Genomic DNA, 15,141 nt, shown 5'->3' on the forward strand with positions numbered 1-15,141 from the left:
CTTGGTTGCCAACTTCCTTGACCTCTTCCTCCAGTCTGTGTCCACGCTTTTCATGTAGAGATACTTGTGCACTTTAGCCGCCCATTTATTTTCATCCATGTTCCTGAGCCTTTCTTCAAAACTAATTTTGCTTTGTGCTTCTCTGACTTCAAAAGAGGCCCAACCCATGTCTCCATGCACTGCCTCATTTGTCGTATTACCGTGTGCTCCCAAAGCCAACCGGCCTACTGATCTTTGGTTAACTTCTAAACCCGCCAATATGTCCGATTTTAAGCATATAATGGCATTTGCGAATGTTAGCGCTGGCACCATTACTCCTTTCCAGATTCCACGCACCACCTCATACTTATTGTGACCCCATAGTGCTCTGTGTTTCATTATTGCTGCATTCCGCTTCCCCTTTATTTTCAGATTATCTTGGTGGTTGCTTGAGTAATTCTTCCCTTCGTTTATGTGTACGCCAAGGTACTTATATTGCTTCACTATGGGTATTACTTGCTGTTGAATTGACACCACGAAGTTACTCGTGTGTTCATTAAAGGTCATAATCCCTGATTTCTCTGTGCTAAACTTAAGCCCTAGATTTGTCGCTGGGTTCCCACAGATATTCGCAAGTATCTGTAAATCTTTTTTATTGTCCGCTAGTAGCACGATGTCGTCTGCGTACATCAGTCCAGGGACCTTCTGTTGCACCATTTGTCCATTACGCATGTAGGATAAATCGAAACCTAATTCGCTGTTTTCCAGTCGTCTTTCTATACCCTTGACGTAAAGCGTGAACAACAATGGTGACAGAGGGCATCCTTGCTTCAATCCTTGGTGAATTCCCACCATTTCATTTCCTTTTCGGCCTTCCCATACCACTTGTACTTGGTTGTCTCGATATATCTCCTTTAGCAGCTCCACGAAATCGTCATCTATGCCTTCGTATTGAAGAATATCCCACAACAATTCCCTGTCTACGTTGTCATAAGCTCCTTTAATATCTAGAAATGCTATCCATAAAGGTCTTTTCTGAGCTACTGAAATCTCTATGCACTGAGTTAGTACAAACATATTGTCTTCTAAGCGTCTGCCTGGCCTGAACCCATTCTGTAGTTCCCCCAATACATCATTTTCCTCCACCCACTTCGACAGTTCTAATTTTATGGCTTGCATTGCCATTCTATATATCACCAACGTTACCGTAACTGGCCTGTACGAGCTCGTGTTATCCTTATCTCCTTTGCCTTTGTAGATGAGATTCATCTTGCTTTCACGCCATCCATCGGGAATATTCTTTGTTCTAATCACTTGCTCTATGGCATTAGTCAGCAGTGCCTTGCTTTTTGGACCGAGGTTTATGATTAGCTGTATTGGGATTTCATCGGGTCCAGCTGCCGTGTCGTTAGGGACATTTTCTGCTGCCTTTTTCCAATAAAAGCTTTCTATGCTAAATTTTGATCTCTCAGGCCTCTCTGTTGTTGCTGAATCTGTTGTCTGAACTACGCTTTTTCTCGTGCCGAAGTTATGCCTGATAACGTCTGTGATGTACCGCAGCGCATCATCGCCTTCATAGATGTTACCGTCTTCATCCCTTATAGCCGTTTGCGAGTTTATAGTTGGAGCTCCGAGTGCTTTTATATGGTTCCAGAATCTTTTTGGGGCGCCTTTGTCTCTTTTGTGAATGTTATGCACCCAACGTTCACTTGCGCATTTAATTTTCTCTTGCACGAGCTCACTCGCAACCCTTTTCTTTTCTCTGTATGTATTCCATCTAAGGAGCACCTCTTCTTCTTGTAATCCCAACTTTTTGGCTTCTCGATGAACCCTAGATGCCTCTTTACGCTCTTCTATAGCTTGTTTAATTTCCTTGTTCCACCACTTACGTGGTTTCCTCTTTCCAATCCAACAATTGTTTTGCCATGTCCGCCTTATTTCATGCTGCATAACCTCCACCAGTTCCTTATATTCCCAGACTGCTGTAGGAAAGCCTCAATTTTCTGCTCTATGTTGTTTGCGATCTCTGTTATTTGCTCGTCATTCATATTTAAAAACTCTGAGGCTATTGGTTCATGTACTGCGCTGGTATCTCGCCCTAACTTTAATGCTAAACGTCTATGATCGCTTCCCAGGCTATTTTTTTCCATTTTCGTCTATTATCATTTGGTCTAGTTGTTCGTACACCATTTCTGAGACTAAGGCGTAGTCGATACATGACTGCCTGTTTCCGCATTGCCACGTTACCTGTCCATGACACTTATTCTCCCTGTTAACTACTATAAGGTTCTGTTCATCACACCGATCCAGCACTAGAGAGCCGTTGTAATCAGTATATCCGTCTAAATCGTCCATGTGCGCGTTCATATCTCCCACTAATATCACCTGGCCAGATTTACTGAACTCATTAATATCGTTTCTAATGCAATCAACCAATTCCTTATTTTTTTCTCTGCTATCACTACCTGTCCATAGGTGAGCTACTCCCAGCCACGTCTTTTTACCTTGCCATGTCCCACTAATCCATAAATGCTCTTTACATGTCTCGTTTACCCTTCGCCACTTCAGACCTCGCCTAATTAGTACGCCTACGCCTCCGCCTTTCCTTGACCCGGTAATTCTGTTGCACCCTTCTCATACAAAGTTGTCAATAACAGGCGGCTGCTCCAAATCTCGTAGATGCGTTTCGGTCAAGGCGTACACGCTAATCGCTTCATCATTCAATTGCGTTTGAATTTCCAGCCATTTTTCCTGCTTGCGACCACCCTGCATGTTAATGTAGCAAATTTTGCCTTCTCTATTCTTATCCTTTCTGCGTCTTTTCCTGACTGCTGGTCTCCTAATTCTGCCCTTTACGGCTGTTTCGCTATGTTCAATACTTAATCCTGCTTCCTGATTGCCTGGGGCCCGCCTAAAAAAGCTACAGCTCGTGCCGCGAATCGACGTCCCACCGGTGTTGCTACACTTTCTCAAAAATGTATCCCGTCACGCACAAAAGCGTCTTCGCGGCCTGCTCGGCGCACTTCTCGGTTGATGTCAATGACCGTAAAATTCATTGCTTTAGCTAGAGTCCAAATTTACCTGTTTACTGCAAGAACTGCCCTTTCAATTTCATAACCCTGCCTTTCAACCTCTGGCACCGTGCACACCGCGATTTGTACTTCCTTTGAAACATTCCGCAGGTCGGTGACCCCTTTGGCTATTTGCTTTGTGATCCCTGTTCCCTGTCCGTGCAGTACGTCAATCACTCCACCCATTATCACCACTAGGTGTCTCTCCTCCATTGTGTCCCACATGCGTTCCTTGGCCTTCGCTATCACCTCTCTAATCGGCTTTCCCGGAAGCGCGCTAACCTGGACTCGTTCGCCTGCACCTACCTTCTCTGTTATCGACGGTTCTACTTTACGCATGTTGGAATCCCCAACAAAGACAACTCGACGCTTTCGTTTCCCCTCGCCGCCGAAAGCTGCCCCCGAAGTCACAATGCCCTCCCCTCCTTTCTTACCCTTGCCCTTGGCTTTTTCTTCCCCGGCCGCGTCAGTGGTATCCCCTTCGTGACTATCACTGACGTTTCCGCCACTGCTTCCCGGCGTGGCGGGTTCGGCTGTCTCTGCACTCGCATCGGAGCCAGCTCCGTTCGCGGTGCTCGCCTCGATGCGTTCATCATTGCTTTGCAGAATGGTGGCGCTCAGCTGGATTTCTGCGTTAGCTAGCTTTTCTTCTGCCTCCTTCCTCTGCTTCTGCTCGATTTTAAGTTCCTTTTCTAGCTTTCCAACCCGCTTAGCTAACTTATCCTTGTCTTGCTCTAGGCGGTCTAGCCGCGACCCTAGCACACACATCCTATAGATAAAATCTGCACCATTCGCTTCGCGTGCTGACTTAAACCGCGTTTCTTCCAGCGCGTAGGAACGCTCGCACTCAGAACAACGCACGCGTGGGTTCCCCCTAGTACCAACCATCATCTCGTACTAACAAGGCGTAGATGTGGCAAAAAAAAAAAAAATTATTCTTTACCTACTTTTATCTAAGCGAGAAGACCAAGAAAGTGAAAAAGCATTAAAATAATTTATAAAGATTGCTTGGCTAAGCTAACTCTCCTAAAAAAGAAACCAAAAAGTGAAATATAAAATAACAAAAGTTATCTCTTTGGCACGCTGCTCCTGCTGCGCTGAAATGGCACCTCAACTCGACACGTCCGCTCCCGTCGGCTTCACTCGTGAAGCCACTTGGCCGCGCGAGTCTGCCGTGCGGGTGCTTGCCGCGTGCGGCGTGTCGCGCGCGTTTTTGTCGCTAGTGTGGACGTACCTTAAAGGCACGTTCACACCGAAGGCATACCCGCCAAAGCGGGCAGGCGGGTGCGCGCAAAGCGTCGAAAACCTCCTTGCCGAGCGGGTATACCAGGCGTAAAACGCGGTGGCGAGCCCGATCGCTCTCGGACCGATTTTTTCCGCCCCGCCGGAATTCCCGCTTTGCCGCAGCCAATCAAAAAGCTAGACGACGGTGGCGCTGGTGTATCTCGGCGCGAGATCTGCGCGCGGGCGGACGACCGGCGCCACGAGATGGCGACACGTCCCCCGCGAAAGCGCTTGATGTTCCGCCTCCTCGGCGGCGCGGGCAACCAGGCAAGCCGCCTGGTCTGAACAAGCCCGCGCGCTCGCCGACTCGCCGCGTTGAAAACCCGCTTGGCCGCTTAGACGCTCCCCGCTTTCGGTGTGAACGTGCCTTAAGGGAGCACAGAGCAGAACACGCGTTTGTTCTCCGCCGTGCGTTCACTCCCCGTGAAAGCGCGCGTCCCTCGCGCCCTTTCACTTGCACATACAGCGTTCGGCGCGAGGCGACGATTTCATCTCCATTGACGTCATATGGAACCTCACGGCGACGGCGACGGCAGAAATCTGCTTTTGAGTGTCCATATAATTGCTATCGCAATAAAATGGGTCTCGCACCCATTCGAGCGTTTGCCGCGCGTCGCTGCCGCTTTTCGTGAATCGTGCCGCGCGCGACAGCATCGCTCGCCGCGCCGCGCGCGTTTTTGTCGCTAGTGTGGACGTACCTTGACGCGCGCGTTTTTTGCCGCTAGCGTGGCCGTATCCTTATATACAGAATATCTATGAGCCAAAACCAATTTTAGGGCCACAACGCGTCATGGACACCATATTTATATAGCAAATACGGATCTCAAGGGCCATACTTTTGCTGGCGGAAACCGAAAATGCGTCATAGTTGTCGCCCCCGGCACTTTTGGCGGCCAATGCCATCGTCAAGCCACCAAGCCAAGCAACATGAAAAGTCAAAATGGCCGCTCGGGCCAGCGCGGGGTGGCAGCTCGCAACGTATGATGCGGGAACGGTCCCACACTTGCGACGCAACAGCGGGGTTACCAATGCATTGAGTTCTAAGGGAGCTGTGCCAGGACCGGTCGAAAACGACGTAACAGCCGGGAAAACGCAGCCCCCGGGAACGTAACTGCGAGGTTCTACTTTAACACTATACGACGCTACGACGCCAACGTGACGCTCGCTCTTCACTGCCGATGCCTCGCGCTTGTGCGAAACGACACGCGTCCACGCATCCGGTACCTGGTGTGACATTCCGAGGATGAGTGCTTCGAACGGAAAACGGGTGCGCGTTACAATTGAGGGCGCGTTAAAATCGAGTAAATACGGTAAACGTTTATTTTTCAAATTTTGGTGCCGAACCTGCATATAACGAAATCCTCTTTATAACGAAGTTTATCGGGAATTTGTCAATTTCGTTATATCCAGGTTTAACTGTATCACATGAACAATTGAATTTGCTCCAGGCAGCTACACACAATGCAACACATTCAATTATATCTACCCCAAAGGTGTAGAAGTGTACATATTCACAAAATTAGCTATATAATCATGGAAACTTCTATTAGCTTTTTAAGATTTACAGCAGCAGAGCAGTAGTCAAACTGACCACATAATTGAAAGAATGTGCTGGTCTAAACCGGCAGCACACACTTGGAATGTGCATTCAGGGGGCATCAATTGCAACATGCAATTGCATTAGGCATCCCAAAGCTGCAACACACTCACGCTTTGTGGCAAACCATCCCTAATGCAACGTCCAACGGTGCGTCTCATTCTTAGAAGCAGCTCAAGAGTTTGGCACCTCTGCTAATGCCACTGGTCACCGCTCAAAAAAGCTGAACGGACAAAAAATGCCACATGCACGCAAGCAATCTTTGATCACTTGTCACAGCACTGGGACCAGAAAGACCAGCCACATTGAAAGCAAAATTCCATGCGCAGTAAATGAACACCGAGGTTGTGAGGGCATCCTTTTGTTGGTGTCCACTTTGCAAGCGTCTAGGCTTTGCCACTGCCCAACATTGCCTTCGATGGTCGTTTCCTCGATGACGTTCATTATGGCGCATTTGCGAAGCACCTCGCTGTCGTCTATCTACACAGCACTCTGGTTTCCATCGGTTACAACCAGGTATAATATTTGGCAACTCGCATGAGATTTGGTTTTGAACAATCTGGAATGCATATTTATTGGTTTTCTGGGGTGCTTGCCAAGCCCTAGTCACTATACTGTAACACGTGGGCCGCTGCACAGATTCGAAGTCTATGCAACTATGATCAACGTGAGAGTGTGTGGAGTCTGGACGGCCAGTGTTTGAGTGAGAGAGAAAGAGAGAGAGTGCAGTCGCATGCTGCAGTGAAGCTCCCCAGACAGAGAACAAAGAAAGCGAGACATGCTCATCCTTGGACACAAAGCCGTGCAGCGACAGCCATGGGAGAAAAGAAGCCGCCACCGGCGCGCCGCATCCCCGCCACTACCTTGGCACTGCCTGCCAGGACGGTGCTCAGCTGGTGGCATGAGGCAGGACGGGCCAGGGGCACTGCCGATGCTGGCGGAGGGTCCGGCACTGAAAGCTTGCGGCTCGCCGCCTCTGCCGAAAAGGTGCTCCGCACAAGACTGCCGCCACGCACGCTGGCAATGGTTGTCACGCCCTGTGCCATGATTCGGCGGCCTGACGCACGAAATGACTGCTCCATCTCGCGCCCCAGCAGTGCCGCTTCGAGGCGCTCAGCATCCAGCGATGCCCCGACTTCCCGACGAGGCTCCAGTGCAGCAGAGACCACGGTGATGATGCTGAGGTCGCTGGCCGACAACGACCGTGCAGACGCCACGAGCTGGCGCGAGTTGCGGCGCGCAGGTGGCGGCAGCAGCTCAAATGCACTTGGCGCAAACACGTCACCATTGGCAACGCACGCTGGGATCGGCGTAAATGATCGCGGAGGGGACACAAGGATGGCGGGGCTCTGGGGGCTGCCCCTGGCCAGCTGCACCAATCGGGGAAGCTCGTTCAGTGGTGGGGGGCGCACACGACCTCCTACCTGCGGTGGCGGCTGAGCGTCCGTTGCTGCTGCTGCTGCTGCTCCACTGGGCTGAGGGGGCCCCGGTGCTGAAGAAACCTGCGCCTTCAACAGAGACGTCTTCGCTGCCGCACTTTTGTGATGCACGAAAGCCTTCAACATAAGACGTACTAGCCGATTATGCTTGAGCAATTGCGCGAAACACTTATCATGGGCGGTAAGCCAGAAAGGACATCGACAAGGAAGGCCATTCTAAAGCAACTCTTGTCAAAACAGCCAGAGAAAATACTTTGCCATAAAGAAAAGTAAATCCTTTCTCCAGTGATAATCATTTTTCTTTCAAGTTAAATTTTGAAAGAATACCTTACCACTGATTTAATGCAGCTCTTAAGTGTCCCTTCCTTATAAAGGTCTCTAAATGAATATGCTGTTTTTCTAGATCGTATGGCTTGTTAAGGACTCTTAAGTAGTTGCCCGCTTGGTAAAAATATGGCCTTCAAATTCAAATAAGTCCCACATACTTACGCAATACCCTGTATCAGTAAGGTTCATCTACCATATTACTGTGGAGTTATATTTTTTCAAAGAAAAACAACTTTCATAAGATGTCACCAATTTTGGGCATCCACCTCAGAATATATTTATCACTAAGGAAGAATGTAATAAAAAAAATTGTGGCAGAACCCATCTCAAAATTAATGTTGATGTAAATGTGATTAGTATTGAAGCAGTCTAGCAACACAACATAATGCCAAATTTGTCACTTCTGTATAGCAGACTTGTTCAGTTTTCAGTTATGCAACATGTTCACTTCTCTGTAGCTCCCCACTGAATGCATGCTCTGATCCTATTTTGCTCATGTCACTCCTTCCTTCACACTTGGCTGTTTCCCAATGCTGATCTTTTCACTTCTCGGTAGCTGTCACCAACTTATTCACTCCTTGTCTATCTGGGGACAGTGGTACATTGCCCAGTTCGATGGCACGTGCCCAGTTGCACATATCCAGTGGCCCAAGTTGGCGTGACATCATTCCGAAAAATGCATGAAATGCGTCAATCCAAGCATGTATAGTGTATAAGGGGGGCCCCCACTATTTTTAGTTTGCAGCGAAATTTCTATACAAGGTGGGAAAATATCTCTGTAGAATGGAATCAACCTTCGTTCTGCAAATTCATATTTCAAGAAAGGTGGAAAAGAGGGATTTAATGGCTTGCACATTTTACAAATTCGAAGCCCTACCACTCTGAAACTAATGCACTGTACCTCGCCTAAATTTTTTTGGTAAATCTAAACAACTATTAGTATTCCCCCACAGGATGTTGAACTTATGTGACCCATGGTATGCTGCTAAAAAAACTGGCAACATTTGGTTTTTGAGCAACTGCCTCTGACTGACCTTGAAGTTAAGAGCTTTTTTGGGCCATTTTAGCTAAGATGGTAAAGCTGAAAAATATTCACCTAGAGTTCACTAGAATTCACCTTGCACGACCGCACATAAAGTTGCCAATCCCGCCATCCCTCGCCGCTACAAGGCCGCTAACACGCCGTATGGTCGACGCTCGTGCGATATTGTTAAAAAGTTCCAAGGCTGTACATCAACGATGCACCTGTCTAGTGGGAAAGCGCGATGGGGCTACTCCAGTGGATAAGCCAGCTGGTTATGTTCAGATGAGGACAGTCACAAAAGAGGCCCGAATACGACGTGTGTTCAAGAAGAAACCGAACTTTTGCTATGACACCTTTATTGCTTATGGTACAATATTTTAAGTGCTGTCCCTATCAACGTACTCCCCTCTACTGGCAATGCACTCTTTCCATCTTTTCTTCCGTTTTTGGAAAGCCTCTTGGAACGCACTTTCTGGAATGGCGCACAGGTCTCTTCTCGCATTGTCCTGGATCTCCTCTATGGTTTGGAAACGATGTCCATTCAAGGTGGTTTTCAGCTTGGGGAATAGAAAAAAGTCGGTTGGGGCAAGGCCCGTAGAATATGGGCACAGCAGGAGTGCGGTGTTTCACTAAGTAGCTGCGGACAAGGAGCGATGCGTGAGCCGGGGCATTGTCGTGATGCAACATCCAAGCCTGATTTCCCACAATTCAGGCCTCTTATCGGCTTCGGTAGGTGGCCAGGTCAAGGCCACCAGTGACAATCGTGGCCCAGGTTGATTTGCCTCGACGAAGGGTGCAATTTCAGGGCTCAGTTGTTGTGTTTGGAAGGCCTCTTACTGCACACAGAATCTCTCAAATGTTCTAAGATTCCCTGGTAAACTTCTTTGTTTACCGTCTGACCATGTGGCACAAATTCCTGATGGACAATGCCTTTGCAGTCAAAAAACAACCAACATCACCTTCATTCCCCTCCACTGCAATGACTGCACTTTCGTTTCAACATCATAGCCATAAACCCATGTCTGTTCGCCTGTTATGATGTTCTTAAGAAAGTTTTCATCGTCATTGTCAGCGGCGAGCAGTTCCTGGCCGATTTCAACACAGGTCTGCTTCTGTTCGTCAGTCAACAAACGCGGCACGAATTTTGTACTGACACGAGGCATCCCAGTTTTTTTGTCACTCAAAATTTCATGACATGATCCTATGCTGATACCTATTTCGTCAGTGACTTCTCGAACAGTCAAATGAACATTTCCACGAATCACAGTTTGAACTCTCTCGACAAGTCATCATCTGTGGACGTGGAAGGTCGTCCAGGCTTAGGATCGTCACCGTCCGACATTCTTCCATCTTCAAAACGCTTTAACCAATCATAGCACTGAGTGCGACTCATACAGTCCTCCCCATATGCTTGGCTAAGCAACTGAAATGTCTCTCTGAAAGTTTTCCCAAGTTTGTAGCAGAACTTCACACACACACACACACACACACACACACACACACACACACACACACACACACACACACACACACACACACACACACACACACACACACACACACACACACACACACACACACACACACACACACACACACACACACACACACACACACACACACTGTTCTTCCAATTCCTTCATTGTAACTTTGGCACCAATCCAAAGAACAGCTTGTTCATGTGCTCACTTTAGCGGCAGCAGCTTGCGAACTAACAGTCATAGCGAAACGCGGCAAATGACTGTTTCTTGTCTAAACGTGCCGCTACTAGCGCTCAGTAGCCGCTGCGCACTCCCTCTGCCGGTTGGCGTGCTATTTAAAAAGTTCGGTTTCTTTTTGAACACACCTCGTATTTTTCATTTTCACCTAAAGTTTTACATTACGAATCCTTCTACACTGCGGAACTGCGACTACTTTTCCAACACACATTTTTTTTCACACACAAGAAATCTTACCTGACACAAGGTGCAAAAATCTTGTTATCGAGTCGCAACACATTGCAAACTTTAGACGCATGTGGTATAGAGGACACAGTTTTCTACATGTTAACCTTTTTACTCCACATCTATGCCACCTCTCAAGTGGAATTAAGGCAAACAATGGGGGTGTTTGCTGAGCAGCACTTGAAGCTTGCAGAGGTAGGCCGAATCAAGTCAGTCAGTAATATAGCGAAGTGAGCGAGCAAGCACTTCTCATTGCAGTCTTCTACTTTTACTAGCACCGTGGCCAGTGCGTTCAGTAGAGTCACTCCCCACCGTAAGAGGAGCCATCCTGGCGACCCAGGAACAGGAGAACACAGGGGGGGTGGTGATGGTAGAGGCAAAATTAAGAACGAAGCGTCAGAAATATGAAGCTGCGAAGCTGTTTCATGTTAGTTGGCTTTAGGAACTCGGACATCGCGCTAAGTTTCGTAGGGTCTGGCAGGATACTGTCTTTTGAAACCGCATAACTGAGAATAGTAAGCTTGCGAACGCTGAAGTGGCATTTCTTTAAATTTGGTTGCAGTCCTGCAATAGAGAGGCACGCAAGGACTTAATCGAGGTGGCTGAGGTGGGACGCAAAATCAGTGGAAAAAACCAAGTCATCTAAATAACAGACACGTATTCCACTTCAGACCTCGAAGAATGGCGTCCATCATTCATTTGAAAGTGGTAGGCGCGTTGCAGAGATCAAAGGGCATGACGGTGAATTCATATAGCCGATCAGGTGTTACAAAGACTGTATTTTGACGATCCATCTGTGCCACTGGCACTTGCCAGCACCCGGAGTGCAGACCCAGTGAGGAAAAGAATTTCGCTTCCTGTAGATTGTCCAAGGCATCGTCGATGCGCAGCAGAACAGACATCTTTGCGCGTTATTCGGTTAAGGCGGCAATAGCTGACACAGAACCTTATGAAGCCATCTTTTTTTTAGCGAGAACAAAAGGAGATGCCCAGGGTCTGTTAGAGGGCTGGATGATGCCCCGCTCTAGCATGTCGTCAACCTGCGGGTCGCTAATCCGGCATACAGCCGTGAGTGGGCACGGGAAAGCGGCAACCATGCAGTCGTCGCTAAACCCTTTTTGCTTCTACATGCAGTTGGTCGCACTTCTTGGAGCATGGCTGTATCCGTCGACCTGCGCATGTGCGGTTTCGCCAGTGCTGGTCCTTCCTGACTCGCCTAAACCGCTGCCAGTCCTGCTATCTGACGCAAGTCAAGATCTTTGGTGCCAGCAAGTAATCAAGGGCACCATCTTCACACCTTTGCACACGGACTCACTGCCGCCAGGAGCGACATCTTCCTTTAGGCTCTACTTAAGCAGCTGCCTTCGTCCGGCCACTTTCAGTGGGCACGGGAAAGTGGCAACCATGCAGTCGCCGCTAAACCCCTTTTGCTTCTACATGCAGGTTTGTGAAGCTTCATCTCTTTATTCTAAACGTACGAGTTATGCCTGTCTGCTGCTTTTCTTGTGCCCAAGTGTACTTTTTGCCTCACTGTGTGAATGTGTGTTTGTTGCAAGGCTACTCATCCTATGTGGTGACATTGAACTTAATCCAGGACCCGAAACCGACAAGCAGTATAAAGAACTTCTTGCAGCAATTTCTGCCCTTTCAGCAAAAATAGATTCACGACACACAGAGGTAATGAGTGGCCTCGCCGAATTAAAAAAAAGACAAGCTGAATTAACTAATAGAGTGTCCGATTTAACCACTAGATTAACGACAGTTGAATCGCTTGTTGAATCACTTGAGCTCAACCCGTCTTCAACTGACATACCTTCAGCCGTAGCTCACGCCGTCAAAAATGAAAATGCCTCTCTCCTGACATGTCTCGATGATCTAGAACACCGCTCCCGCCGTGATAACTTAATATTTTATGGTATTTCCGACAATCCGTCAGAAACATGGGCGCAGTCCGAAAAATTAGTATGTGAAATTTTATCTCATCATCTTCAGTTTAAGGTCCCCGAGAATATGGTATGTAGAGCCCACCGACTTGTCTTGTACACTGCTAATAATACTCGCCCGATTATCATTAAATTTTCTTGCTCAAAACTAAAGGATAAAATTCTGGCACTAAAATCTAATCTGAAATCCACCGGGGTATCTGTGGGCGAAGATTTTTGCCGAGCAACGCGCCAGTCTAGAAAAAAGTTACTAGATTTTGCTAAGGCATCAGGCCAACCAAACTCATTACAGCTAAACAGGCTATTTTTGAACAAGAAGTGTTACGTTTACTGTTCTACCACTGACAATGTATGCGAAGTCGACATGCCACGTGCAGCACGCGCTTCAGTTCGTTCGCGTCAAACTGTCGAAGGTAATATTACAACATAACTAGCATATGCACAATGGAATAATAGCATATCAGTTTTTTTCACTAACGTGCGAAGCTTACTAAATAAACGTGCTGCAATGTCCTCACTGATTGATTCATGCGCTGCTGACATCGCATGTGTCACCGAAACATGGCTCTCTGCTAAGATAAAAAATAGCGAAATTTTTAATTGTGAGAAACTGTATTCATGTTATTGCTGCGATCGTGGTGTGCAAACAGGCGGAGGTGTCTTGATTGCAGTTACTGAGACGTTCACTTCTAACTCCGTTTCCATAGAAACACCGCTAGAACTTGTTTGCACGCGCGTTGTACTCGACAACAGAGATGTCATTCACATGTTACCGCCCTCCAACTGCTTCGACGTCATTTTGCGATGACCTTCATGACGCAATAAACAAATTAGTTGTCAGATACCCTAACTCACTATCTTTTCTTCTCGGGGACTTCAACTTTCCCGATATCATTTGGCATAACGACACGGCAAAGTCCCAGTCTTCTCAGAGTAGCCAGTTTTTGAACACTTGCTTGGACTTCCACTTCACTCAGCTTGTACTGAAACCTACACGCGTGTCTGCCTCTTCCTCTAACATTCTTGATCTGATTGTCACTACGAACCCTGATGTAGTTTCCCGAATTCATTATTTAAAATGCTTAAGTGATCACCTTGCACTCACTTTTGATATCAACACACGGACAACTGCTAAAAAAACTGCGAAGGTCATTCGCGATTACAGCAAAGCCGACTTGGCTTCCATTACCGCTGAAATGGAAATTTCGCAGCTTCTTACATCACTAATTGCGACCAGCGTTGTGTTGAAGAAAACTGGTGCATTTTTAAAAATAAATTGCTGTCGCTTATTGAACGCTTCATGCCGGAGAGAACAGTCGTTTGCAAGCCACGGTCCCCTTGGTTCAACCCCTTTTTGAAAAGACTTCGCAACAAAAAAAAAAAAAGCGGTTGTTTCCTCGCGCAAAAGCTTCACGCAGTGAAGTTACTTGGTCCGCTTACTACCGCACTGTAAGTGACTACAACGCAGCTGCCGCTAGTGCGAAGCAGCATTTTTATTCTGTCACACTTCCGTCACTTGTGCAAACCAATCCTCGTAAATTCTGGACCATAATTAATGGTACTCCAAGTAAAATCATCCAATTAACATACCCTAATGATGAACCTGTTGCTCCTGAAGAGTGCTGCAATGTATTTAATGATGTATTTTCTTCACATAGATTACCGCTTGTATCCAATTCAGGTTTTTTGCCCATGGATTCAATTTCTATTGACTGGGTTGGTGTCAGCTGCCTAATTAGGAATCAAAAAACGTCTTCCTCTGCCGGCCCAGACTGCCTAATTCAAAAATTTTGAAGTGTACCAATGTGTTTTCTGCTGTTATATTGTCGGACCCAAGACTGAGCCTTGAGTCAAGGCTCAGTCCTGGGTCCACTTCTCTTTTTAATCTATATTAACGATCTTCCGAACTGCGTTCTTTCTTCCTCCATAAAACTATTCGCGGATGACTGTGTTATTTACCGTAAAATTACTACTCCTTCCGATTCCCAAGAACTGCAGGACGATCTTAACTGCGTAACTGAGTGGTGTTCTAATTGGTGTATGCAACTAAATTCAAATAAATGCAAGGCCATGCGCATATCTCGTAGCACTGCCATTCACACCTACTTTATTAATGATGCACCTGTGACGTCAGTTACCTCTTACAAATATCTCGGCCTTCACATATCAAATAACCTTTCTTGCATCCGCATATCGACTATGTTACTAATAACGCTAACCACATGCTTGGTTACTTGCGCCGTAATTTTAGCTCCGCACCTTCCTCCTTGAAACTAACTTTATACAAAACTTTGGTTCGCTCCAACTTGGAGTATGCTTCAGCCATTTGGGATCCGACTCAGTCTTCATTAGTTTCCACTCTAGAGAGTATTCAAAACCGCAGTGCACGCTTTATCTTGTCTAATTATTCTCGCTATGCAAGTATCTCCTCAATGAAACTAACTCTTAACTTACCTGATCTTTCGTCATGCCGCAAGTGTTCCCGTCTCTCCCTTTTTCACAAAGTTTTCTCATTTGAACCCCCTTTTAAAAGA

At 47.1% G+C, this 15,141-nt stretch overlaps 1 protein-coding gene across 18 annotated transcripts in view; it reads right to left on the minus strand.

Annotated features, from left to right (window-relative positions):
* The window catches only part of LOC119466381 (serine/threonine-protein kinase WNK1-like), a 420,835-nt gene that overhangs the window by 195,822 nt on the left and 209,872 nt on the right, over positions 1–15,141 (minus strand). For 11 of the 18 annotated variants that reach the window (XM_049657238.1, XM_049657241.1, XM_049657230.1 and 8 more), the window contains one exon: positions 6,795–7,439. The exons of 3 other annotated variants lie outside the window; for them this stretch is intronic. In XM_049657238.1, coding sequence (XP_049513195.1) covers positions 6,795–7,439 — 645 coding nt within the window. The remainder of the gene's footprint in view (positions 1–6,794; positions 7,440–15,141) is intronic. 4 more of the 18 variants (XM_049657234.1, XM_049657233.1, XM_049657240.1 and 1 more) reach the window with 3 other exon arrangements.

The sequence above is a fragment of the Dermacentor silvarum genome, chromosome 10, assembly GCF_013339745.2.
Source record: "Dermacentor silvarum isolate Dsil-2018 chromosome 10, BIME_Dsil_1.4, whole genome shotgun sequence".
NCBI lineage: Eukaryota > Metazoa > Arthropoda > Arachnida > Ixodida > Ixodidae > Dermacentor > Dermacentor silvarum.